Here is a 27500-nt window from a genome sequence, read left to right on the forward strand (position 1 = left end):
CACAAAGTTTAAAAAACATGAAGCTGATCAGCTGATCAGATCAATGAAGTGACCCGAACAAGTCAATCAGCTGATTTAACCAGAGTGTGTGTGTGTGTGTGTGTGTGTGTGTGTGTGTGTGTGTGTGTGTGTGTGTGTGTGTTCACACAGATCATGTTGTGTGTCGTGGTGTGTGTGTTTGTCCTCTGTGGTGTTGTCCACGCTGGACCGACTGACCGACGCTTCAATAAACCACAGCAGGAGCTGGACCCTGAAGTGCACATGAACATTGTAAGTACAGTAACGTTCAGGTAACATTCAGGTAACGTTCAGGTTTGAAATATTAAGTTTCCTTCGTCTGTAACGTTTGCCTATGGTAAAGGTCAGAGGTTACCGTGTTAAGACAGGATGAACTTTGACCTGCCAATATCAGCTGACATCACTGATCAATTTAGACTCAGAGGTCAGAGGTCAAACACTCCCTGTTTGTTTTCACCTGCCCCCCCCCCCCCCCCCCCCCCCCCCCAGTAATGTTCAGTTTGTTTTGGACACTCTCACATGATGATGATGATGTCACTGATGATGATGATGATGATTATGACACTGATGTTCAGACGGAGATCATCAGACGATGGCATTACCCTGCAGAGGAGCACGAGGTTCTGACGGAGGACGGGTTCATCCTGTCTGTCAACAGGATCCCGCAGGGCCGGAGACACGCTGCAGGTCAGACTCTGTCTGAGCCCGGATCTTTCACCACAGAACCGGGCCTGGACCGGACCAGTTTCCTGTTGGTCCTCAGACTCTGAGGACCAACAGGAAGCTGAATCTCATGCTCAGATCTTCACTTCCTGTTTCTTTAACGAGCTGAACTTTACTCTGAAAGGTTTCACATTAACAGTCACCGGGTCACGTCTCAGTGATTTGTGTTCTGTTTGCTGCAGGAACCCGACCGGCCGTGTTACTGCAGCACGGCCTCCTCGCCGCTGGCAGCAACTGGATTTCCAACCCGCCCAACACCAGTCTGGGATATGTGCTCGCCGACGCCGGCTACGACGTGTGGCTGGGAAACAGCCGCGGGAACACGTGGTCCAGGAAACACCAGAGTCTCCGACCGGACCAGGAAGAGTTCTGGAGGTTTAGGTACAGAACACCTGTGTGACATCACCTTGTGTGTGTGTGTGTGTGTGTGTGTGTGTGTGTGTGTGTGTGTGTGTGTGTTAACACTGTGTGTGTGTGTGTGTGCGTGTGTGTGTGTGTGTGTGTGTGTGTCTGCAGTCACGATGAAATGGCGCTGAAGGATCTTCCTGCGGTTGTGAACTACATCCTGAAGGTGACGGGACAAAAACAGATCTACTACATCGGACACTCACAAGGAACCACGATAGGTAACACACACACACACACACACACACACACACACACACACACACACACACACACACACACACACACACACACACACACACACACACACACACACACACACACACACACACACACACACACACACACACACACACACACACACACACACACAGAGAAACAGGCTTTCCCTCATGACAACGTGTCTCTCGTTTCCCAGCATTCATAGCATTCTCCACACTGCCTGAACTGGCCAGTAAGATCAGGCTGTTTGTGGGTTTGGCTCCGGTGGCAACTGTCGCCTTCACCAGCAGCCCCATGACCAAGATGTCCGTCCTGCCGGAGCCGCTGATCTGGGTGAGACCTGTATTGATCGCGTACTGATCCCGTACTGGTCCCGTACTGATCCCATACTGGTCCCGTACTGGTCCCGTACTGGTCCCGTACTGGTCCCGTACTGGTCCCGTACTGGTCCCGTACTGATCCCGTACTGGTCCGGTACTGATCCCGTACTGGTCCCGTACTGATCCCGTACTGGTCCCGTACTGGTCCCGTACTGATCCCGTACTGGTCCCGTACTGGTCCCGTACTGATCCTATACTGATCTCGTACTGATCCTGTACTAGTCCTGTACTAGTCCTGTGCTGATCCTGTATTGATGATGACGTACTTATGATGATAAGATAAGATAAACCTTTATCCGTCCCACAATGGGGAAATTTGGTCGTTACAGCAGCACAGTGGACAGAAAATAGAAGAAATAGCAGAATATAAAGACATTTGTGATATAAATGATGATTTGCTACAGACCGTGTTCGGCCGTCGGGACTTCCTGCCTCAGAGTCACATGATCGAGTGGTTTGCAGAACACGTGTGTGGGAAGCAGCGTCTCAGTGAACTGTGTGGAAACCTCTTCTTCATCCTCTGTGGCTTCGACGAGAACAACCTCAACATGGTGCGTAGGATACACGTAACGTAATCACGTCACGTAATCACGTCACGTAATCACACGTGAGCATCATTCTGTCGTCTGTCTCCAGACTCGGACTCCGGTCTACACCACACACTGTCCTGCTGGGACCTCAGTCCAGAACATGGTCCACTGGGCCCAGGTAACGCACGCACACACACACAGACACACACACTCACACTCACACACACTCACACACACACTCTGGTTTCAGGCCGTTCACGGAGGGAAACTGACGGCGTTTGACTTCGGAGCCTCAGGAAACATGAGACACTACAACCAGGTGAGGTCACGACCTTTAACCTTTAACCTGCTGATGAAGACGTTTGGTTCACACCCTGTCTCTGTCTGTCTGTCTGTCTCTCTCTCTGTCTGTCTGTTTGTCTCTCTCTCTGTGTCTGTCTGTCTCTCTCTGCCTGTCTGTCTCTCTCTCTCTCTGTCTGTCTGTTTGTCTCTCTCTCTGTGTCTGTCTGTCTGTCTGTCTGTCTCTCTCTCTGTCTGTTTGTCTCTCTCTCTGTGTCTGTCTGTCTCTCTCTCTGTCTGTCTCTGTCTGTCTCTCCCCTGGTGTCGCCCTCAGTCCACTGCACCTGAGTACCAGGTCCAGAACATGAAGGTTCCTACCGCTCTGTTTTCCGGGGGACAGGATACGCTGGCGGACCCTAAAGACGTGGCCGTGCTGCTGACTCAGGTGAGTCCAGGTTGAGTCATGTGACAAAACAACATCATAGTGACATCATCCCTGTGTGTCTGCAGGTCTCTAACCTGGTCTTCCACCAGCACATTGATCACTGGGAACATCTGGACTTCATCTGGGGCCTCGACGCTCCCGAACAGATGTTTCCCTCCATCCTGAAGCTGCTGCACGAGAACTGCTAGAGTAGCCCCGCCCCCAGGTCGTGACGACTTTATGAGACTGTGAATTGATGCGTTGACATTGGTTGTGAATCTGTTGTATGTTGGTTCAGCTGAAACCTTCACTTCCTGTGGTGTCATGCACCTAAACTGTGAGGTCACCAAATCATGTGACACATTTGTTTTAAATGCTTTTATTTTGACGGAACTTTTAACTTTACGTTGAACTGATGTTTACGATCGGATCAATGAATGAATCAATAATCTGTTTTAATAAAGTTTTATCAAGAAAATAAACAAAAGACTCTCGTCTGTCTGTCAGTGTCTCTGTCTCTCTCGCTGTCTGTCTGTGTGTGTGTCTCTGTCTGTCTGTCCTCTGTCTGTCTGTGTCTCTCTCTCTCTCTGTCTTTAAGTGTGTCTGTCTGTCCTCTGTCTGTCCCTCTGTCTGTCTGTGTGTGTCTCTGTCTGTCTGTCTGTCTCTCTGTGTCTCTCTCTCTGTCTTTAAGTGTGTCTGTCTGTCTGTGTCTCTCTCTCTGTCTTTAAGTGTGTCTGTCTGTCCTCTGTCTGTCTCTCTCTGTAAGTGTGTCTGTCTGTCTCACTGTCTGTCTGTGTCTCTCTCTCTGTCTTTAAGTGTGTCTGTCTGTCCTCTGTCTGTCTCTCTCTGTAAGTGTGTCTGTCTGTCTCACTGTCTGTCTGTGTCTCTCTCTCTCTGTCTTTAAGTGTGTCTGTCTGTCTCTCTCTGTAAGTGTGTCTGTCTGTCTCACTGTCTGTCTGTGTCTCTCTCTCTGTCTTTAAGTGTGTCTGTCTGTCCTCTGTCTGTCTGTCTCACTGTCTGTCTGTCTCTCTCTCTGTCTTTAAGTGTGTCTGTCTGTATCTGTCTGTCCATCATTGTATCTTCAACATGTTGATGATCTGTTTGAACTTCAGTCTGGTGGCAATGTCCAGCGGCGTCTCGCCATCCTGCAGAAGAAAAACAGAGAGAGAGAGAGAGGATTCAGACCAGCGGCTTCTGATCTGGTCACACGGTTCGTTCAGGATCGTCTTCATACGTACGTTGTTCTTGACGCTGGTGTCAGCGTTTCTATGAAGCAGCAGAGGAACCAGACGATGACTCTTCCTCTGACAGACGTAGTGAAGAGCCGTGTTTCCTTTCTACACACACACACACACACACACACACACACGCTGTCAAACCCGGAGGTTGAATCAAGGTAAATAAAACAGTGTTCAGACCATAGACTGTATATAAACATGGGGGTAGCGTCCGTGACGTCACCCATTGGTTTCTGCAGGCCGGTTTTGAAGCCCAAAGTGGGCAGTTCTGCACACGACTCCTCCCTCACCCGGCTCATCCATATATGGACCAAGAGGTGGAGAGTGGGTGAGCCGAATGCAGACCGGCCGCTGAAACACTCCCACCTACCGCGAAGCTGCCCTGTTAGCTGAGGCTAAGGAGCTAGGCTAAATGCTACCTTCCGATGCTAGCCGGCGCCGCGGCCCTGATGCTGCACACGGTTTGGGAGTGGTAACAATCGGTCGTCCCAGCCAACGTTACAAGTAGTAGAAAAGACATGAGAATAGGAATTATGTTACTAAAATTATACTACACTATCTTAAAAATGCCTCCAATTTTTTATAATGTATAATGGTTGTAGTTTTCACCATTATATTTTAATTCTAATAAGTGAATGCAAATATAATTTACGAGCAGTTATATGTGGTTAGTATTAGTTGATTGATAGTTTCGTTGTTTTTCTTTTTCGGCGAACACCGAGCGAGTCCCAGCTGTCAATCAAATAGACCACGCCCCTAATTATGCAGAATTTCAAGCAGTAATATAATATAAATAGGCGAGTTATAAAAAACTCACCCCCCCAGGAGTTGTCACGAAGGGGGGAGTAGCCATTGGGACCAAAATCGTTTTTTGAACCAGGCTGTCAACATGTTTATTCTGCTGTGAAGTTGGACATTTTCACATGGGGCTCTATGGGGATTTAAAGGAGCAAATCCCCAGTGAAAGTGAACTGCAGTTTATAGCACTTCCTCAGAGTTGGCCCCTTGGTTCAGACTCACATAGTCGACAGCGTTGACGTTGACTTTGCTGCTCAGCAAGACTTCCATCAGTTTCACATTCTGCCTCTGCTTCTGCAGCTACACACACACACACACACACACACACACACACACACACACACACACACACACACACACACACACACACACACACACACACACACACACACACACACACAGTGATTGAGTTTGGTTGACGATTTCTACTAACAACGTGTTGTTGACATTGAACGCACCATGAGGAAGTAGCCGAGCAGCAGGACGGGCATCAGGACGCAGATCATCAGGTAGTCGAGCAGAGAAAACGTCCTCTTGGACACGTAGTGGAGACACGTCCTCTGTTTCTGAAACACGTCAATAAAGTTGACTTCAATTTGACAGGGACAGACACACGTGACATCATCAGGTGAAGGCACCTTATTGGTCAGGTGGACGTTGGCCCGGTTGTCCAACAGGTATTTGACCACCCTCGGTTTGCCACGACGACAGGCGGCAATGAGGGGCGTGTCCCCGGTGCGTCCCTCCTGGACATTCAGGTTGTTGGGGTCCTCATTAAGGAGGCGATAGAGCTGACGGACGTCTCCGCTGTACGCTGAGCGACAGGTCGGCTGCGGAGAGACAAAAAATCGAAGAGACAAGACCACAAAGAGACAAAGAGTCAAGACCACAAGGAGACAACACCACAAAGAATCAAAGAGTCAAGACCACAAAGAGACAACACCGCAAAGAGACAAAGAGACAAGACCACAAAAAATCAAAGAGACAAGACCACAAGGAGACAAGACCACAAAAAATCAAAGAGACAAGACCACAAAGAGACAACACACAAAGAATCAAAGAGACAAGACCACAAAGAGACAAAGAGACAACACACAAAGAATCAAAGAGACAAGACCACAAAGAGACAAAGAGACAACACACAAAGAATCAAAGAGACAAGACCACAAAGAGAAAAAGAGACAACACCACAAAGAATCAAAGAGACAACACCACAAAGAATCAAAGAGACAACACCACAAAGAGACAACACACGAAGAATCAAAGAGACAAGACCACAAAGAGACAAAGAGACAACACACAAAGAATCAAAGAGACAAGACCACAAAGAGACAAAGAGAAAACACCACAAAGAATCAAAGAGACAAGACCACAAAGAGACACCACAAAAAAATCAAAGAGACAAGACCACAAAGAGACAACACACAAAGAATCAAAGAGACAAGACCACAAAGTGACAAAGAGACAACACACAAAGAATCAAAGAGACAAGACCACAAAGAGACAACACACAAAGAATCAAAGAGACAAGACCACAAAGAGACAACACACAAAGAATCAAAGAGACAAGACCACAAAGAGACAAAGAGACAACACACAAAGAATCAAAGAGACAAGACCACAAAGAGACAACACCACAAAGAATCAAAGAGACAAGAACACAAAGAGACAAGACCACAAAGAATCAAAGAGACAAGATCACAAAGAGACAAAGAGACAACACCACAAAAAATCAAAGAGACAAGACCACAAAGAGACAACACCACAAAGAATCAAAGAGACAACACCAGAAAGAGACAACACCACAAAAAATCAAAGAGACAAGACCACAAAGAGACAACACCACAAAGAATCAAAGAGACAACACCAGAAAGAGACAAGACCACAAAGAATCAAAGAGACAAGACCACAAAGAGACAAAGAGTCAAGACCACAAAGAGACAACACACAAAGAGACAAAGATACAAAACCACAAAGAGACAAGACCAGAAAGAGACAAAGAGACAAGACCACAAAGATACAAGACCAGAAAGAGACAAAGAGACAACACCACAAAGAGACAAGACCAGAAAGAGACAAAGAGACAAGACCACAAAGAGACAAGACCAGAAAGAGACAAAGAGACAACACCACAAAGAGACAAGACCAGAAAGAGACAAAGAGACAACACCACAAAGAGACAAGACCAGAAAGAGACAAAGAGACAAGACCACAAAGAGACAAGACCACAAAGAGACAAGACCAGAAAGAGACAAAGAGACAACACCACAAAGAGACAAGACCAGAAAGAGACAAAGAGACAAGACCACAAAGATACAAGACCAGAAAGAGACAAAGAGACAACACCACAAAGAGACAAGACCAGAAAGAGACAAAGAGACAAGACCACAAAGAGACAAGACCAGAAAGAGAAAAAGAGATAAGACCAGAAAGAGACAGAGACAATCAGCTGTTATCTGAATAAACCAGTTAGTTTCTTAGTACCTCAGAGTACAGTGAAGTAACTCAGACATACAGTGAAGTGAAGTACGTCAGAGTACAGTGAAGTACTGAGTAATTATACTTCGTCACTTCCCATCTCTTCTCATTTAGTCTTTATTTGACTCCATGATGGTTCGTGATGTTTGTACCTGAACGTCTCACAGCTGCGTCACACTGAGGTGAGTTTGGTCTCGTGCTGAACTAAAGTCACCTGTCCACACCGGAAGTTGTTTCCATAAAAACCTCAGATCAAACAAAAATAAAATCCTGTGATTAAGGTTTCAAGCGGACAGAAAAGTTCTTACCTCAGAGTAAACAAGCCCCATGTCGAACGGCGGGAACACACCTGAGCACGTCAACACACAGCGTCCACACACACACACACACACACACACACACACACACACACACACACACACACACACACACACACACACACACACACTTCCGGTCCTACATTTCAAAATAAAACAAACGGTCACGCTTCCCTGATTCCTCAAGTATAATCAGGTTTATTCTGATTAGTGAAGAATCGTCAAGTTCACATCAGTGACCTAAGATTTAAATTCAAAAACGTATCAGATTCTTCAGATTGTCTCGGTTCTTTGTTTCTTGGTCAGGCTCTGTCATTAGTTTGATGGATTATAGATTCTCTGATCAGATCCACTGTGCACCAGCACTGTCTCGCCACGAGGTGGCGTCATATCCCCACAACATCCATCACCTCCTCTGACGTCACACCTCGGCAACATGGCCCCGTCCCCGTGACGTAGCAGCAGTTTGGTTCCTTGAAAACGTGTCTGAGTGAGACATCTCCGCTTGTTGGCTTTTGTTTTTGGAAGCTGAGGTGCGCATGTGCACAGTGAACTGTCATTCCTGTGAAACCGGAAGCTGAGAGTGAGTCATCTGTAGGCAGAGACGATCTCTGCGCTCCACCATCTCTGCCATGAGTCGGTGTTTGAAGCGGCTCCCGGAGCTTTCAGCCGTTTCACCGCCGGATTCACTGTCCTGAGTCTCAGCACCTCCGCTCCGTCCCGGGTCCAGTCCCGGGTCCAGGTCCCGGTCCAGGCCCCGGTCCGGCTTTGGATCCCGGGTTGCTCTCTGCCGCGGCCGCGGGTCTCAGCTCCAGACGTGACCGGAAGGATGCGGACGAGCTGCCGAGATAAAACCCCCGAGTGACCGGTAAATTCCCTCGGTCCTCCCGGAGCTTTCTATCCTGTCCCCGAGTCTTCCTCGGTCCACCTGTCCACTGTCGGTGCTGCGTTCAGGAGAAACCGGGGATTGAGCGTCGTGCTTCTAACTTTACAGCAGCTCAGTTAAAGGAGCAGTTCGACGTTTTGTCCCTGAACGCACCTTGTTATGATTTATGATTTATATTTATTATCCAGAGATCAGTCATTTGTCCCTAACTCTTATTTTGAAAAGCAGAATTTAAGGGATTCTGTGTGATGAAATATTTTGATGAGTAAAAATCCCAGAACCTTGAACATAACTTTCCTTTTCGACTGCTAAATGAAAGTTATGAAATGTAAAATGTTAACGAACTTGAGGAGTCTTCAGGTGAGAGTAGGTCAAAGGTCAAACAGCAGCAGAGTGAATGTGGTTGAGCAGGAAGTTCAGAATCAGGAGTCACAAACCCACCTGATTGGTTTCTGCAGCTGAGCGTCACCGTGGTTACTGCCACTCTGCCAGATCAGGACCAGGAACAGAATCAGGACCAGGAACAGGAATGGGACCAGGACCAGAATCAGGAACAGGACCAGAACCAGGACCAGATTCAGGAACAGGAACAGGAACAGGACTAGGACCAGAATCAGGACCAGGAACAGGACCAGGACCAAAATCAGGAACAGGACCAGGACCAGATTCAGGAACAGGAACAGGACCAGAATCAGGACCAGGAACAGGAACAGGAACAGGACCAGGACCAGAATTAGGACCAGGGACAGGACCAGGACCAGAAACAGGAATGGGACCAGAATCAGGACCAGGACCAAAATCAGAAACAGGACCAGGAACAGGAACAGAATCAGGACCAGGACCAGTCAGAGGTTGTTCTAATGTCGACGTCCAGAATCGAGATGTGTTTGAACACAACTTCATCGACCAGGACCAGAAACAGGAACGGGACAAGAATCAGGAGCAGAATCAGGACCAGGAACAGGAATGGGACCAGAATCAGGACCAGGGCCAAGACCAGAATCAGGAACAGGAACAGGACCAGGACCAGGACCAGAATCAGGACCAGGGACAGGACCAGAAACAGGAACGGGGCCAAAATCAGGACCAGGACCAAAATCAGGAACAGGAACAGGACCAGAATCAGGACCAGGACCAGTCAGAGGTTGTTCTAATGTCGACGTCCAGAATCAAGATGTGTTTGAACACAACTTCATCTATTAAATTCATAAAGATAAAGAACAGAACTCTGAACTGAAACAACAAAATAAAATCAAGTTTCTGAACCCATTACCATGGTGACTGTTGGTTGTTTTTACTGAGAGAACCTGGTGAACAGTGGGACCTCGTCTTCTTCTCCTCCTCTTTTCTTCTTCTTCTTCTCTTATTCAGGTGGATGACTCACTGGATGGTTGGTTCACAGTTATCGTGGTAACCGTGGACCAAACTGAAGGACAAGGGGCTTATGTGAAATAATAGCCCTGCCCGCGCGGCCCGCTCTGATTGGCTGCTGCTGTTAGCTTTAGCCTCCATGCTAGCTGTTTCATACAGGTTAAAGGGACATTTCACACAAAACTGAGTAAAGTCTCAGAGTGACGACGAATATGTTCTGTGTTCTGTCTCTTCTGCAGTGAAGCATGATGGGAGGTGGCAGGTGGACGAGCCGGTCTTAGGCCGACCAGTGACACACACACACACACACAGACACACACGCACACACACCATGAACCAAGACTTCAGTTTGAATACACTGGTGAGTGTTTCTGTATGTGTGTGTGTGTGTGTGTGTGTGTGTGTGTTCTTGTACTGCTCATGTTGTGGGGACGTCAGTCTGTTCACACCTTCACACTGAGGACTCACTTTCGTTGGTGAGATATAAAAACAAGTCGTATGTTTCCTTGCCTCTGTTATTGTTCATTCTTTTCTTCTTCTTCTACCATGTATTCTTCCTTGATTCTCGTTCTGTTTCCTCTGTCCTTCCCTCTTCACTTGTTGCTTTCACTGTGTCTTTTCTCTGCGGTGTCTCGTGAATAGAAAACTCACTGGCAGTGAACAGAGCACTGGTTCTCCTCCAGTCGTGGATCTTCTGATGTAAATGAGCTGAGTAACAAACACTGCATTCAGGCTCCCAGCAGTGATGGTAAATCTGAGTTTCCTGCCTGGAAACGCAGCTCAGCTGTCAGATGTGAATGTGTTTGATGAAGTGTCGCCATGACACAAACCTGATAGTAAAGAGTCCTACAGTGATTCAGTTCCAGGACAGAAGATTCCACAGCGTCACTGTGACATGAAGGAGTTCACGCCGTATCAGCGGCGGCTTCATGTGGAGGATCTGAGGTTTCTCCAGACGCTTCCTCCTTAAAATCAAAACCGCTTGTGTTTCTGATGTTACTGGAGTTTGTTGAGTCTCAGTCGTCTTCTTCTTTATAGTCTAACAAAGTGAGCGTTGTGTGTTTGTGTTGTGTAGAAGAAGCTGGCTGCCGAACCAGACTACACTGACGTGTCGCTGACGGCCGCGGAGCGCGTTCGGGCGCTGGGGAAGATGGGATGCAGCGTGGAGATCAATGAAGACATCGCACCGCGACGCTACTTCCGCTCCGGTGTAGAGATGGAGCGGATGGCGGCAGTTTATCTGGAGGAGGGCAGTCTGGAGAACGCCTACGTCCTCTACACCAAGTTCATCACGTAAGAAATACAACCTCCTGCCAGCAGCTTCTTTATTCAGTATTTCTACTTGATTTTTTAGTCTCTCACAGAAAATGTGTATGTTCAGTCTGTTTGTAGAGAAGCTGCCCAGTCACAGAGACTACCAGCACTGCAGCATTCCAGAGAAACAGCTCATCATGAAGGTAACAATGCTGATCTGAAACTAGTCTCCAGTTCACTAGAGGTAGTCCCTATACGCCTGGAGGTAGTCCCTATATGTCCGGAGGTAGTCCCTATAGGTACGGAGGTAGTCCCTATACGCCTGGAGGTAGTCCCTATAGGTACGGAGGTAGTCCCTATACGCCTGGAGGTAGTCCCTATATGTCCGGAGGTAGTCCCTATACGTACAGAGTTAGTCCCTATACGCCTGGAGGTAGTCCCTATATGTCCGAAGGTAGTCCCTATACATACGGAGGTAGTCCCTATACGCCTGGAGGTAGTCCCTATATGTCCGGAGGTAGTCCCTATGCATACGGAGGTAGTCCATATACGCCTGGAGGTAGTCCCTATATGTCCGGAGGTAGTCCCTATGCATACGGAGGTAGTCCCTATATGTCCGGAGGTAGTCCCTATGCATACGGAGGTAGTCCCTATACGCCTGGAGGTAGTCCCTATATGTCCAGATGTAGTCCCTATACATACGGAGGTAGTCCCTATATGTCCAGATGTAGTCCCTATACATACGGAGGTAGTCCCTATACGTCCAGAGGTAGTCCCTATACGTACGGAGGTAGTCCCTATACGCCTGGAGGTAGTCCCTATATGTCCGGAGGTAGTCCCTATACATACGGAGGTAGTCCCTATACGCCTGGAGGTAGTCCCTATATGTCCGGAGGTAGTCCCTATACGTACGGAGGTAGTCCCTATGCATACGGAGGTAGTCCCTATATGTCCGGAGGTAGTCCCTATGCATACGGAGGTAGTCCCTATACGCCTGGAGGTAGTCCCTATATGTCCGGATGTAGTCCCTATACATACGGAGGTAGTCCCTATACGTCCGGAGGTAGTCCCTATACGTACGGAGGTAGTCCCTATACGCCTGGAGGTAGTCCCTATACATACGGAGGTAGTCCCTATACGCCTGGAGGTAGTCCCTATATGTCCGGAGGTAGTCCCTATACGTATGGAGGTAGTCCCTATATGTCCGGAGGTAGTCCCTATACGTACGGAGGTAGTCCCTATTACTTCCATGCTTCTGTCCACAGATTCAGTAGAGGTGGCAAACCCCAGAACTAGACCTCAGTTCAAGTAGTTTCCAGACTTTTGGAGCTGACTCCCATAACTCTGAAGAACGTCCCCAGACCTCTGGTCTCCATAAGCTCTGGAGGTAGATCCTTCTGGGGAGAGCCAACAGACCTCTGCAACTAGTCTCCAGACCTTTGGATGAAGTATCCATAAGCTGTATACGTCTGGATAAAGCCCCAAGACCTCTGGAGCTAGCCCCCATCTCTCTGTCCACAGATTCTGGAGAGGTGGTAGTCCCCGGACTTTTGCATCTAGTTCCCAGACCTCTGGTGGTAGTGCCTAGACATAGTTTCCAGTCTTCTGCAACTAGTCCTCAGACTTGTTGAACTAGACCCCAGACTTCTAAATATAGTCCCCATAAATTCTGGACGTTGCAACTAGTCCCCCGGCCTCTGGAGATTCTCGAGCTGGCCCTCACACTGGTGGAACTATTCCTCAGATTCCTGTTGCTACACCATAAACATCCGGAGCTAGTCTGTGGACACGTTTCACAGATTTCTGGAGCTAGTCAGATTTGTGGAAATCGTCCAGTATGATTCTCTCAGCTCGTGCTCACCCTCCTAGTTTACCTCACCGGCTCCCTGCTGAGGTTCAGATCCACCTCAAGCCTCTGGTGCTGGTCCGGTTGCTTCCAATGTGTTTCAGCTGCATGTGTGTCGATGCAGCCACTGATGCTGCAGCGAGTCACAGAAGACAAACCCGTCTGTGACAGTAACATTCTTTCTTTGTCTCGTTTGTGTAGAAACTTCAGGAAGTGGCGTTTCCTTGTAAAGACGAGTTGAAGAAACGTCTTCAGGAGAAATACAGCAGGGAGCACACAGAGTACCTCAGAGCCCAGGTGTGTGTCTGTGTCGTCCAATCAGATGATATCATGTGTGTTTACCAGATGGCGGATTAACTCACTGGTTTATTGTTGTTTCACCCTCATTGAATATTGATTATCATTATGATGAGATCATCTCTATAAACACCAGTCGAGTGCTGTGTTTGGTGGATTATGGTTCATGGTGAGTAGACAGGAGTCGAAACAAAGACAGCCGACTTACAGGTGTGTTACTACAGGTGTGTTGTACAGGTGTGTTGTACAGATGTTTTACTACAGGTGTGTTATTACTACAGGTGTGTTGTACAGGTGTGTTGTACGGATGTTTTACTACAGGTGTGTTAGTACAGGTGTGTTAGTACAGGTGTGTTAGTACGGGTTTGTTACTACAGGTGTTTGATGACAGGTTTGTTTCATCAGAGCCAGTCGGTGGTGGTGGACGGGTGTGGCCAGCAGCTGCAACGCCTCTCCCTATTGGACGAGGACAGGAGGCGGTTCTTGGAGGGGGAACGGCAGCGTGTCGCCGCCCTGCGACGGATGCAGATTGAATCAGAACAGTTTCGTTACTTCGAGGAGCAGCTGAGGCGTCAGGAACTGGCCAATAGGAGAGGAGAGGAGGTGGAGCAAAAGGTGTCATAAGGCAACACTCTAGTACTACTGTTACTACAACTGGTACTTTTACTACTGCTACTACTGCCGCTCATACTGTAACCACTATAAGAGGTACTAATACCTCTACTACTGCTTCTGCTATTTTTGGTACTAAATCTACTTCTATTGTTACTTCAACTGCTACCTCCCCTGCCTGTACTATTACTACATCCTACTACTAAAACTACGACAGTTACTAACAGCATGGTCTACAATCAGAACCATGTCGGGTCAGTAGTTGTAGCATCAGTGCTGTGTAGTATCAGTAGGGTCAGTAGTATTCGTAGTATTTTCGCAGTAACCAGTTTCTCCTGCAGGTGGAGACCAAAGTGCCTGCGGTGACCGACGGCTCCTGTCTATCTCAGAAGCTAATCAGAGATGGCGTAGGGTCACAGGGGGCAGATCCTAACAGAAACAGACCTGCTCCCATCAGCCAACCAGCAGCCACGCTGGCAGGAGTACACAGTGAGTACACACTTTGTGTACATAAAGTGTATGTGTAGATGTGTTTACTACTTGTGCCTTTATGTTCCTGTGTGCGTTTGTTTTCTCTATGTGCAGCTCAGAGGGTGGAGGGTCTGAGGCGGGTGGTGATTCCCAGAGACCTGACGTATCGCTTCCTCCTGTTGGCCGATTCCAACACGGCCAGAGGAATCGAAACCTGTGGAGTTCTGTGTGGACGACTGGTCAGACTGGTTCCTGGTTACAAACCACTGTTTACAGACTGATCACATACTATCAAGGTCCCGCCAACACACGCTATGGACCAATCATGAGTCAGTCTCAGCTGTCAATCATCAGTGTGATAAAAACTGTACCTTAATTGACAGAAACAACTTTTGAAACGTTTAATTAACGTCTACATGTCCCATCTGCTAACATGGAGGGGGCGGGGCTTATGACCTATACTGCAGCCAGACACCAGGGGGCGGGGCCTATGACCTATACCACAGCCACACACCCCAGGGGGCGGAGCTTATGACCTGTACTGCAGCCAGACACCAGGGGGCGGGGCTTATGACATACCGAAGCCAGACCCCCAGGGGGCGGGGCTAATGACCTGTACTTATGTCATGTACTGCAGCCAGACCCAAGGGGGCGGGCGGGGCTTATGACCTGTGCTTATGACCTTAACTTATGACCTGTACAGGGGTCGATGAGGATCATGATCAGTTTATTGATCCATTGACGTGAGGATCGAAGTTATTGACTCTCTCTCTCTCTCCTGTGTGTGGATGTCTCTCGCCCTCAGACACACAATGAGTTTGTGTTGACTCACGTCGTGATCCCGAAGCAGTCGGCCGGTCCAGATTTCTGCGACATGGAGAACGTGGAGGAACTGTTCAGTTTCCAGGACCAACAGAACCTGCTGACGCTGGGCTGGATCCATGTACAACTACACGCTAAACACGCGCTAAACACGCGCTAAACACGCGCTAAACACACACTAAGCTCCCAAAAGATCTGCTGAACAAAGACTCATGACAGTAAAGACAGAAATGTTTGGATCATGAGGCAGCGAACAAACACTGTCTGTTATCAGATCGTCTGCATGTGTGTTCACACACACACACACACACACACACAGAAAAGTGGCCTCCATCGTATTTTTTTCTTCTCCTTCATTTGCATGATCAAATATCACCATGGCAACAGTGACTTTGGTCGAGCAACAGATGAGTAGAGAGAGGGAGGGACAGAGATGGGAGCAGAGGGACAGAGGTGTCACTCTGTGTGAAGTCTGTGTTCATTCATCACAACAGGAAACAGTTTATGGTTTGTGATGTTCATGTTGTACATTATGATACAGTGTGATTGACAGCTGGTACCGTCCGTTCGGTGCATGATCACAGGTGAAGGTGGATGAGCGCTCACTCAGACCGCAACCCCACTTTTCCATATATGGTCACTTCTGGTTGTAAAGAATTAACAGAATGCTGAACTGGAGGCTCGGAGACGTCCCAGTGGTAGACGGTTGTAATAACAGTTCATCAACGACCTGTGATGTACAGTTTCACATCATCGCTGATCAAGATCTTTGTTTTCACCTGAAGAAACATAAGTCATTCCACTTCAACATTTTTAAAACAAAAATGATCTTTGATTCGACGCTGAAATTCAGTTCTTACAGTTAAATCTTCAGTGTCAGTGGATTATTAATAATTATAATAATAATAATAATGAGTTTGTGTGTGTGTGTTTCAGACTCATCCCACTCAGACGGCCTTCCTCTCCAGCGTCGACCTTCACACTCACTGTTCGTATCAGCTGATGCTGCCGGAAGCCGTCGCCATCGTCTGCGCTCCCAAACACAATGAGTACGTCACAGACACTCTGCCATGCAGCAACTACCAGGACCACACACACACACACACACACACACACACACACACACACACACACGTGTTCCCCATCAGTGACCCTCTCTGCCCCCCCCCCCCCCCCCCTTCAGCACCGGGGTGTTCCGCCTCAGCGGTCCCGGGATGTCCGAGGTCTCCGGCTGCAGACTCAAAGGTTTCCATCCTCACTCCAAGGAGCCTCCTCTCTTCACTGTGAGCGTGTTTCTGTTTCTGATCACATGATGAGGTTCACACATCACAGGCTACATGTTGGACCCTGACCAATCAGAGCTCTCCGTCTGATGCCGATGCTAACGTTTGTCTGTCTGTCTGTCTGTCTCTCTCCATGTCTGTCTGTCTGTCTCTCTCCCCCTGTCTGTCTGTCTGTCTCTCTCTGTCTCTCTGTCTGTCGCTCTCCATGTCTGTCTGTCTGTCTCTCTCCCCCTGTCTGTCTGTCTCTATCCCTGTCTGTCTCTGTCTGTCTGTCTGTCTCTCTCTCTCTCTCTGTCTCTCTGTCTGTCTCTCTGTATGTCTGTCTCTCTGTCTGTCTCTCTGTCTGTCTGTCTGTCTGTCTCTATCCCTGTCTGTCTCTCGCCCTCTCAGGTGTGTAAACATGTGGTGGTGAGAGAGTCAAAGATCAGCCTGCTGGACCTGAGGTGACAGACAGGAGGCGCTGTGAACAAAGAAACACACACACACACACACACACACACTGTACAAAGTATGTTTTACTTTGATGACTTAAATAAAACTTGTGAACTGTTGAGATTTTTTGTGTGAAAGTTTCTCATCAAAAATCTGCAGATGTTGAATGGTTCATTATTACCTCCACCAAGGACAGACAGACAGACAGACAGAGAGAGACAGACAGACAGACTGACAGACAGGTAGACAGACAGACAGGTAGACAGACAGACAGGTAGACACACAGACAGACAGACAGTTAGAACGGCAGACAGACTGACAGAGAGAGAGAGACAGGTAGACAGACAGAGAGAGACAGGTAGACAGACAGACTGACAGACAGAGAATGAGTACAGACACGTTGTCTCGTAGTTCAGCTCTTTATTGTCTTCTGTCTCGTCACACTTCCTGTTCTAATGCACCACGAGGCCACGCCTCCCACACTTCAACCACTGTGACATCATCATTACACGCTGTGAATGTGTTCTTCCCCCGATGATGGAAAACAAACATTCAATCTTGATTCGTCAGGAAATAAAAACCACACTCGACCTCTGACAGGAAACAGAACGTGGAGGGGGCGGGGCGAGGGGCGGGGCTAAAGATGCAGGACAGTTCACAGTTTGAAGGTGAAGCAGGAAGAGTTTGAAGATTTGAATGTTTAAAGATTCAGTTCAACAAAAAACATCATCCGAATCATCTGGATCCATCAGAAGACGACATCACTTCTTTTTCCAGCTGTTCTAAAAACTTTAAAAGGAGGAAGTGACTTAACTTCCTGTCGTCCCTGTGTGTGTGGCAGGGGGCGGAGCTTAGTGAGGGTTAAAATGCAGATGGGCTGAAGATGGACCTGGGGGGCGGAGCAGGGGGCGGGGTCCCGACTGACGTGTTAGAAGCACTTGCGGTGGACGATGGATGGTCCGGCCTCGTCGTACTCCTGCTTACTGATCCACATCTGCTGGAAGGTGGAGAGTGACGCCAGGATCGAACCGCCGATCCACACGGAGTACTTCCTCTCTGGGGGGGCGATGATCTGAGGGGGCGGGGTCGGAATATCATCATATGACTCAACAAACACGTGAGTTTCATTTGTCTTGAGGGTTTTATATCTGATTATATCAAATATAATGAACAACATCTGAATCCTCACAGTCGGGTTTTAAAGACGAATCGTCTCACCTGTCTGTCCCCCTGTTTGTTGACTCGTCTGTCTGTTGACCTGTCCCCCTGTCCCCCTGTCTGTCTGTTGACCCGTCTGTCTATCTGTCTGTCTGTTGACCCGTCCGCCTGTCTGTCTCTCTGTCCCCCTGTCTGTCTGTCCTCACCTTGATCTTCATGGTGCTGGGTGCGAGTGCTGTGATTTCCTTCTGCATGCGGTCGGCGATGCCTGGGTACATGGTCGTTCCGCCCGACAGGACGTTGTTCGCATAAAGATCTTTACGAATGTCGATGTCACACTTCATGATGCTGTTGTAGGTCGTCTCATGGATCCCTGCTGACTCCATACCTGAGAGACAGACAGGCAGACAGACGGGTCAACAGACAGACAGCCTGACAGACCGACAGGGGGACAGACTGACAGGAGGACAGACAGGGGGACAGACAGACCAATGAACGACGGCTGGAACAGCGTCTCGGGGCAGCGGAACCTCTCGTTGCCGATGGTGATGACCTGTCCGTCAGGAAGCTCGTAGCTCTTCTCCAGAGAGGACGAGGTCGCTGCCGTCCCCATCTCGTTCTCGAAGTCCAGAGCGACGTAACACAACTTCTCCTTGATGTCGCGGACAATCTCTCTCTCGGCTGCACACAGACAACAGACAGTGAGACGGGCTCGAACAGTGAGACGGGCTCGAACACCGTGACGGGCGGCCGAGCGGCGTGGACGTACCAGTGGTGACGAAACTGTAGCCTCGCTCCGTCAGGATCTTCATGAGGTAGTCGGTCAGGTCGCGTCCCGCCAGGTCCAACCTCATGATGGCGTGAGGCAGAGCGTAACCCTCGTAGATCGGAACGTTGTGGGTGACGCCATCGCCGGAGTCCAGGACGATACCTGGACAGACAGACAGACAGACAGACAGAGAGAGAGAGAGAGAGAGAGAGAGAGAGAGACGGGTCAACAGACAGACAGACAGACAGACAGAGAGAGAGAGACAGAGAGAGAGACGGGTCAACAGACAGACAGACAGACAGAGAGACGGGTCAACAGACAGACAGACAGACAGAGAGACGGGTCAACAGACAGACAGACAGACAGAGAGAGAGAGAGAGACGGGTCAACAGACAGACAGACAGACAGACAGAGAGAGAGAGACAGAGAGACGGGTCAACAGACAGACAGACAGAGAGAGAGAGAGAGACGGGTCAACAGACAGACAGACAGACAGAGAGAGAGAGAGAGACGGGTCAACAGACAGACAGACAGACGGACAGACAGACAGAGAGACGGGTCAACAGACAGACAGACAGACAGACAGAGAGAGAGAGAGAGATGGGTCAACAGACAGACAGACAGACAGACAGAAAGACAGACAGACAGACAGACAGAGAGAGAGAGAGAAAGAGAGAGACGGGTCAACAGACAGACAGACAGACAGACAGACAGAGAGAGAGAGAGAGAGAGAGAGAGAGATGGGTCAACAGACAGACAGACAGAGAAACAGAGAGAGAGAGAGACAGACAGACAGAGAGAGAGAGAGAGAGACAGGTTAGACATGTCCAGATGAAAAGTCATAGATTCAAACATTTCCCAGAAAACACTACTGCAACGCTGACAAGACGTCAGTCGTTTAATAAACATATTATTACGTCACTGTTATGTAACAAAGAGACTCACGATGACTTTATTCAACATGAAGATTAAGAATCATGAGACATAAACATTTATCAAACAGACAAAACGGCTCCGCCCCTTGCAGTGAACGGACTCTGATGATGATGATGTCGATGATGATGAAGACTAGTGTGTCTCACCTGTGGTCCGCCCGGAGGCGTACAGTGACAGGACGGCCTGAATGGCCACGTACATGGCAGGAACATTAAAGGTCTCAAACATGATCTGGACACAAAGAGAAAAACAACATAAAAAACACTATAACATATTATAATATACATATAAAAATGATTATACCATATTTAACATATACTGACATATTAAAAACATATCAAACACATTATTCCTTTGATGCTTGTCAAATTGTTTATCCAGTAAAAACTCTATTCTTTTAATGTTACTCTTTACTTTCACAACACTGCACTGCACTACGCTGTACAGTGCAGTGCAGTGCAGCGACTGTTACCTGTGTCATCTTCTCCCTGTTGGCTTTGGGGTTGAGTGGCGCCTCCGTCAGGAGGGTGGGATGTTCCTCTGGAGCCACTCGCAGCTCGTTGTAGAATGAGTGATGCCAGATCTGTCCAATCACAGAGCAGAGACAGTGATGAGTCACAGAGATCAGAGTCAGGTGCACGAGGACGTTTTAGATCATGTGGACGAGCGACACCTTCTCCATGTCGTCCCAGTTGGTGATGATCCCGTGTTCGATGGGATATTTCAGGGTGAGGATTCCTCTCTTACTCTGAGCCTCATCTCCAACGTAACTGTCCTTCTGGCCCATTCCCACCATCACGCCCTGGAAACAACAACAACAAATACGTCAAATCTGGTGTATGATGATTGGACGAACAGCCTAGATCAAAAAAGGTGATGTCACGTCATGTGACGAGTCTGCAGCAATTTACATGAGAAATATCAACATCAACTGATCCCTACGATGTGGGTGTGATGGCAGCACTGTTAGCATTAGCATTAGCCTGTGTGAGGACCAATCGGCTGTCACCTGGTGCCTGGGCCGGCCCACAATGGAGGGGAAGACGGCTCTGGGGGCGTCGTCCCCAGCGAACCCGGCCTTACAGAGACCAGATCCATTATCGCAGACCAGAGCGGTGCTCTCCTCATCATCACACATGACTGCAGAGGGCGCTGTGGACGAGCAACGACACGACGACACCGACTCACTGCGAGAGAAGAAGAAGAAGTGATGATCAGTGAGCCTCCAGCTGGTGACGCTGTTCTGTCTAGGAGACGTGACCAGACTTTTATCTTCAATAAAGAATCAACATCTTAAAACAAGAAGATTTAATTTAATCAAACATTGAAAATGATGAAATGAAAATGAAAATGAATCTGGAGATTTGAGTTTGTAACAGTTTGAGAAGGAAACAGCATCGACTCGGGCGACGCCCACATCACTAAACTAGGACTTGTGAGGTTTTCACTGACAGTAGTAGCCCCGCCCCCATCCTCCTCCTCCCCCCACCCCCTCCACACCACCACTGTCCTGAAGGAACAGAGCACTCTGGGAAAACTTCCTAATTAGGACATGAAGTAGAGACCTGACTGTGTTTGGCATGTTCTCTCTCTCCCTGTGTTCACTGTACCTTGCTCGCCCACTGCTTTTCTCCTTTTATGCTCTCACACACACTCACTCACTTACTCACACACTCACACACACACACACACTCACACACTCACACACACACACACTCACACTCACACTCACACACACACACATACACACACACTCACACACACACACACTCACACTCACACTCACACACACACACTCACACACTCACACACACACACACTCACACTCACACTCACTCACACACACACACACACACACACACACACACACACACTCACACACACACACAGACACACACTCACACTCACACTCACACACACACACTCACACACTCACACACACACACACTCACACTCACACACACTCTCACACACACACACACACACACACACAGAAACACACACACACACACACACACACAGAGTTTACACCATATTTAGTCATGAAATCTCTAATTCACCTGACGTTTCTGCCTGTGGGTTCATTTTCCCTCAGTTTCATCTTTCCTCTCAAACGACCTCAAGTCTGAAACCTTTGTTTTTTATATTTGTCACAAAATCACACTTTTCCACCGAAGATGTAAGAAACTTTCAGGTTTCATATTGAAACTAAGAAATAATGATCGAGTCGAAAATTTAAACTTTAAACTTTCATTTAAAAACAGAAGTGTCAATTGGGTGATCAGTTTTTATCAAACAGGAGGAAACAGTGTTGGCGCGTGTATGTGTGTGTGTGTGTGTTCAGTGATGAGAAACATCAGATTCATAATCTCTTTTTGTCTCAGTTTCATTTGAAATGTTTTTAATTTATTTTTAATCCTGTGTAGAACCTGAAAGTTATTGAAAATAAAAGTTAAATATATTCATGGACAGAACTCGTCAACTGTCGCTGCAGACTTTTAAAACACAAAGTCACAATCATGACCTGATATTTAATAATTGACATCATAATGTTTCAGCTCCTGATCAACTACAGTTTGGTTCAGAACTTTTTCTGAAGTTAAAGTTTGTCATTGAGTGTTTTTATATAATTTGATATTATTTAATTATTGACAAATTGAATTGAAACATAAAGAACCCCCCTGAATCAATCTTAATAAGTTAAATTCAAACTGTCTCTCCAGGCCTCCGTAGTTTGTTCTGAAAACATAACTTTACTCGTATTTACGTCATTGTGCCTGTCAGTCAACGCTCGGGGTAGCAAGTCAAAAAAAACTTCAACTCAACTCATGTCAACGCTTCAACTGGACTTCACTCACTAAACCTCCACGACACATCAACGACCAGACGTCAGACTGAAACACATGAGCAGCTCAAGAAGAAGCTTTGACTCACTGAGCGTTCAAGTTTCACGTCTGAAGAACAAACTAATGAAACTCTGAAGCTACGAGACAAAACTAGAACTGTTACAAACAGTGAAAGCACCAGCGGAGTCTGGTTCTCGTCTTCCACCTGATTCCACCTGATTCCACCTGCAGCTCTCAGATCAACCGGTGCAACATGATGGAGAAGGAAAGAAGAGAATCATCATGACAGAGGAGGAGAGGAGGAGGTGAAGGAAGAGGAGCAGAAGAAGAAGAGGAGGACAAGAAGAGGAGGTGAAGAGGATATGATGGAAGAGGTGAAGAGATTGTGGAGGTGAAGAGGAGATGATGGAGGAGGTGAAGAGGAGATGATGGAGGAGGTGAAGAGGAGGTGATGGAGGAGGTGAAGAGGAGATGATGGAGGAGGTGAAGAGTAGGTGAAGAGGAGACGATGGAGGAGGTGAAGAGGAGGTGAAGAGGAGATGAAGAGGAGATGATGGAGGAGGTGAAGAGGAGGTGAAGAGGAGGTGAAGAGGAGACGATGGAGGAGGTGAAGAGGAGATGAAGAGGAGATGAAGAGGAGATGAAGAGGAGGTGATGGAGGAGATGAAGAGGAGATGAAGAGGAGGTGATGGAGGAGGTGAAGAGGAGATCAAGAGGAGATCAAGAGGAGGTGAAGAGGAGATGATGGAGGAGGTGAAGAGGAGGAGAAGAGCAGATGAAGAGGAGGTGAAGAGGAGATGATGGAGGAGGTGAAGAGGAGGTGAAGAGGAGATGAAGAGTAGATATGGAGGAGGTGAAGAGGAGGTGAAGAGGAGACTATGGAGGAGGTGAAGAGGAGGTGAAGAGGAGATGAAGAGGAGATGATGGAGGAAGTGAAGAGGAGATGAAGAGGAGAAGAAGAAGAGGTGAAGAGGAGATGAAGAGGAAATGAAGAGGAGATGATGGAGGAGGTGAAGAGGAGGTGAAGAGGAGATGAAGAGGAGGTGATGGAGGAGATGAAGAGGAGATGAAGAGGAGGTGATGGAGGATGTGAAGAGGAGGAGGAGAGGAGATCAAGAGGAGATCAAGAGGAGGTGAAGAGGAGATGATGGAGGAGGTGAAGAGGAGGAGAAGAGCAGATGAAGAGGAGATGAAGAGGAGATGAAGAGGAGACGATGGGTCTTACCGTGGCAGAGCAGGGGCTGTTGGGACGTGGGGAGGGGGCAGGACAGAAGTGAGAGTCTGAACTGCTGCGACGGAGTTTATCAACCCTCCACCTCCTTCATCCATCCCTCCATCCCAAACATGGCCCTCCTCCTCCTCCTCCTCCTCCTCAGCCCCTCTCTCCTCGGCATGAGTCCTTATAGGGCAGGCCCTGAGGGCAGCAGCCAATCAGACGACTCGTGGTGCCGCCGAACTTTCTCCCATCATTCACTACATTCCTCCGATAGAGAGAGACAGACAGACAGACAGGCAGACAGAGAGAGAGACAGACAGACAGACAGACAGAGAGAGAGACAGACAGACAGACAGACAGACAGACAGACAGACAGGCAGACAAACAGAGAGACAGACAGGCAGACAGAGAGAGAGACAGACAGACAGACAGACAGACAGGCAGACAGAGAGAGAGACAGACAGACAGACAGACAGGCAGACAGACAGACAGACAGAGAGACAGACAGGCAGACAGAGAGAGAGAGACAGACAGACAGGCAGGCAGACAGGGAGACAGAGAGAGACAGACAGACAGACCGACAGACAGACAGACAGACAGACAGAGACAGACAGGCAGACAGAGAGAGAGACAGAGACAGACAGACAGACAGACAGACAGACAGACAGACAGGCAGACAGAGAGAAAATACAGTAAAGTATATTTCACTGTTTCATATCAGTCGACTGATCAACCGATCGATCATGTGGAAAAATGAGAGCGACGGTTTTTAAACGGAAATGTTTTAAAAGAATCTGAAGACGTGATATTTAAGTACGAGTCAGTCTGTCTCCGTCTAGCTGTGAGGGTGTTGACATCCAACGCACTGAGCTCCGTGGTGAAACGCCCGGGGTGTCGTCAAAGGTCACGGAGTGTTTGGTGACAGTCACACCTCAGTCATTACTGTGACATCATCTGTGATATCATCTGTGACATCACTGTGACATCATCTGTGACATCACTGTGACATCACTGTGGCATCATCTGTGACATCATCTGTGACATCACGGTGGCATCATCTGTGACATCATCTGTGACATCACGGTGGCATCATCTGTGACATCACTGTGACATCACTGTGGCATCATCTGTGACATCATCTGTGACATCACTGTGGCATCATCTGTGACATCACTGGGACATCACTGGGACATTATCTGTGACATCACTGTGACATCATCTGTGACATCACTGTGACATCACTGTGGCATCATCTGTGACATCACTGTGACATCACTGTGGCATCATCTGTGACATCATCTGTGACATCACGGTGGCATCATCTGTGACATCACTGTGACATCACTGTGGCATCATCTGTGACATCATCTGTGACATCACTGTTACACGTCAGATACATAACTGTAGCTACACGACACTGTGAGGCTACAACACAAGTTACTGTTCATTAGTTGTTAGCAGTTACTCTAATCTAAGTGCTGAGCTAAACACTGACAACCACCTGCTAGCTACCACCACTGCTTCATGTGATCCGCTACGGATGCTAACTGCTACACAGGGGTGAAGGAGTTAGTTGAATTAGATGGAACATTGTGCTCAGTACTGAACTGTGTATAAATAAACAAGATAGCTGGATCTAGCTGCCAAACAAAAATAACACTAACCAGTTATTAACACGTAGCTTGGCATTAGTCCAGTATGAGCCTTGTGTGTCATCCATATCAGCGACTATATATAAAGACGATCAGCGACTGTATATAAAGACGATATGTGACTGTATATAAAGACGATCACTGACTGTATATGAAGACGATCACTGACTGTATATAAAGACGATCACTGACTGTATATGAAGACGATCACTGATTGTATATGAAGACGATCACTGACTGTATATGAAGACGATCAGTGACTGTATATAAAGACGATCACTGACCGTATATAAAGACGATCACTGACACTGACTGTATAAAGACGATCACTGACTGTATATAAAGACCATCACTGACTGTATATAAAGACCATCACTGACCGTATATAAAGACCATCACTGACATATATAAAGACGATCACTGACCGTATATAAAGACCATCACTGACCGTATATAAAGACCATCACTGTCTGTATATAAAGACCATCACTGACATATATAAAGACCATCACTGACCGTATATAAAGACCATCACTGACCGTATATAAAGACCATCACTGACATATATAAAGACGATCACTGACCGTATATAAAGACGATCACTGACTGTATATAAAGACCATCACTGACTGTATATAAAGACCATCACTGACCGTATATAAAGACCATCACTGACATATATAAAGACCATCACTGACCGTATATAAAGATGATCACTGACTGTATATAAAGACCATCACTGACCGTATATAAAGACCATCACTGACCGTATATAAAGACCATCACTGACATATATAAAGACGATCACTGGCCGTATATAAAGACGATCACTGACTGTATATAAAGACCATCACTGACTGTATATAAAGACCATCACTGACCGTATATAAAGACGATCACTGACTGTATATAAAGACCATCAGTGACTGTATATGAAGACGATCACTGACTGTATATAAAGACCATCACTGACCGTATATAAAGACCATCACTGACCGTATATAAAGACCATCACTGACTGTATATAAAGACGATCAGTGACTGTATATAAAGACCATCACTGACTGTATATAAAGACGATCAGAGACTGTATATAAAGACGATCAGTGACTGTATATAAAGACGATCACTGGCCGTATATAAAGACGATCACTGACTGTATATAAAGACCATCACTGACTGTATATAAAGACCATCACTGACCGTATATAAAGACCATCACTGACTGTATATAAAGACGATCAGTGACTGTATATAAAGACCATCACTGACTGTATATAAAGACGATCAGAGACTGTATATAAAGACGATCACTGACTGTATATAAAGACGATCACTGACTGTATATAAAGACGATCACTGACTGTATATAAAGACGATCACTGACTGTATATAAAGACGATCACTGACTGTATATAAAGACCATCACTGACTGTATATAAAGACCATCACTGACCGTATATAAAGACCATCACTGACTGTATATAAAGACGATCAGTGACTGTATATAAAGACCATCACTGACTGTATATAAAGACGATCACTGACTGTATATAAAGACGATCACTGACTGTATATAAAGACGATCACTGACTGTATATAAAGACGATCATTGACTGTATATAAAGACGATCAGAGACTGTATATAAAGACGATCACTGACTGTATATAAAGACGATCAGTGACTGTATATAAAGACCATCACTGACTGTATATGAAGACGATCAGAGACTGTATATAAAGACGATCACTGACTGTATATGAAGACGATCAGTGACTGTATATAAAGATGATCACTGACTGTATATAAAGACGATCAGAGACTGTATATAAAGAC

General features: G+C 47.2%; 4 protein-coding genes across 8 annotated transcripts in view; 2 read left to right on the forward strand and 2 right to left on the reverse strand.

Annotated features, from left to right (window-relative positions):
* The window catches only part of lipf (lipase, gastric), a 3733-nt gene extending 270 nt beyond the window's left edge, over positions 1–3463 (forward strand). The window contains exons 2-11 of the mRNA XM_035612235.2: positions 151–270; positions 594–705; positions 924–1122; positions 1258–1367; positions 1565–1701; positions 2153–2299; positions 2385–2456; positions 2529–2597; positions 2892–3002; positions 3068–3463. Of these exons, the coding sequence (XP_035468128.2) occupies positions 151–270; positions 594–705; positions 924–1122; positions 1258–1367; positions 1565–1701; positions 2153–2299; positions 2385–2456; positions 2529–2597; positions 2892–3002; positions 3068–3190 (1200 nt within the window). The 3' untranslated portion in view covers positions 3191–3463. The remainder of the gene's footprint in view (positions 1–150; positions 271–593; positions 706–923; positions 1123–1257; positions 1368–1564; positions 1702–2152; positions 2300–2384; positions 2457–2528; positions 2598–2891; positions 3003–3067) is intronic.
* Positions 3464–3997: 534 nt separating this feature from the next.
* Positions 3998–7957, reverse strand: ankrd22 (ankyrin repeat domain 22). 4 transcript variants are annotated; one of them, XM_035612240.2, is made up of 6 exons: positions 7804–7957; positions 5656–5847; positions 5476–5577; positions 5240–5317; positions 4220–4318; positions 3998–4126 (listed from the first exon to the last, which is right to left on the reverse strand). In XM_035612240.2, exons 1-6 carry the CDS (start codon positions 7822–7824, stop codon positions 4052–4054), a joined length of 567 nt encoding a protein of 188 aa, XP_035468133.2. In that variant the 5' UTR covers positions 7825–7957; the 3' UTR covers positions 3998–4051. The 4 variants fall into 4 exon arrangements, with proteins under 4 accessions (XP_035468133.2, XP_035468132.2, XP_035468135.2 ...); XM_035612239.2 differs by having other exon boundaries at positions 5476–5583; XM_035612242.2 differs by lacking the exon at positions 5240–5317.
* A 412-nt stretch (positions 7958–8369) lies between these two features.
* On the forward strand, positions 8370–17205 carry stambpl1 (STAM binding protein-like 1). 2 transcript variants are annotated; one of them, XM_035612230.2, is made up of 12 exons: positions 8371–8680; positions 10309–10430; positions 11145–11362; positions 11451–11526; positions 13371–13466; positions 13872–14081; positions 14420–14567; positions 14664–14788; positions 15355–15492; positions 16308–16420; positions 16555–16654; positions 17045–17205. In XM_035612230.2, exons 2-12 carry the CDS (start codon positions 10401–10403, stop codon positions 17099–17101), a joined length of 1311 nt encoding a protein of 436 aa, XP_035468123.1. In that variant the 5' UTR covers positions 8371–8680; positions 10309–10400; the 3' UTR covers positions 17102–17205. The 2 variants fall into 2 exon arrangements, with proteins under 2 accessions (XP_035468124.1, XP_035468123.1); XM_035612231.2 differs by lacking the exon at positions 10309–10430 and having other exon boundaries at positions 8370–8680.
* Positions 17206–17491: 286 nt separating this feature from the next.
* On the reverse strand, positions 17492–24177 carry acta2 (actin alpha 2, smooth muscle). The gene is made up of 9 exons (XM_035612233.1): positions 24021–24177; positions 20959–21136; positions 20623–20751; positions 20422–20532; positions 20096–20180; positions 19014–19175; positions 18734–18925; positions 18451–18632; positions 17492–18158 (listed from the first exon to the last, which is right to left on the reverse strand). Exons 1-9 carry the CDS (start codon positions 24122–24124, stop codon positions 18015–18017), a joined length of 1287 nt encoding a protein of 428 aa, XP_035468126.1. The 5' UTR covers positions 24125–24177; the 3' UTR covers positions 17492–18014.
* Between the last annotated feature and the right edge of the window lie 3323 nt (positions 24178–27500).

Source organism: Scophthalmus maximus, chromosome 16, assembly GCF_022379125.1.
Source record: "Scophthalmus maximus strain ysfricsl-2021 chromosome 16, ASM2237912v1, whole genome shotgun sequence".
Lineage (NCBI taxonomy): Eukaryota > Metazoa > Chordata > Actinopteri > Pleuronectiformes > Scophthalmidae > Scophthalmus > Scophthalmus maximus.

Coding starts and splice junctions, on each gene's coding strand:
- ankrd22 (XM_035612239.2), bottom strand. CDS start 7,824: ATGGGGCTTGTTTACTCTGAG. Junction 5,584..5,655: donor ACGTCCACCTGACCAATAAG/GTGCCTTCACCT, acceptor GACGTGTTTCAG/AAACAGAGGACGTGTCTCCA. Junction 4,127..4,219: donor ACACCAGCGTCAAGAACAAC/GTACGTATGAAG, acceptor TTTCTTCTGCAG/GATGGCGAGACGCCGCTGGA.
- acta2 (XM_035612233.1), bottom strand. CDS start 24,124: ATGGATGAAGGAGGTGGAGGGTTGATAAACTCCGTCGCAGCAGTTCAG. Junction 21,137..24,020: donor ACAGCCCCTGCTCTGCCACG/GTAAGACCCATC, acceptor CTTCTCTCGCAG/TGAGTCGGTGTCGTCGTGTC. Junction 20,533..20,622: donor ACTGGGACGACATGGAGAAG/GTGTCGCTCGTC, acceptor GTGATTGGACAG/ATCTGGCATCACTCATTCTA.
- stambpl1 (XM_035612230.2), top strand. CDS start 10,401: ATGAACCAAGACTTCAGTTTGAATACACTG. Junction 11,363..11,450: donor CTCTACACCAAGTTCATCAC/GTAAGAAATACA, acceptor GTGTATGTTCAG/TCTGTTTGTAGAGAAGCTGC. Junction 14,789..15,354: donor GAGTTCTGTGTGGACGACTG/GTCAGACTGGTT, acceptor TCTCGCCCTCAG/ACACACAATGAGTTTGTGTT.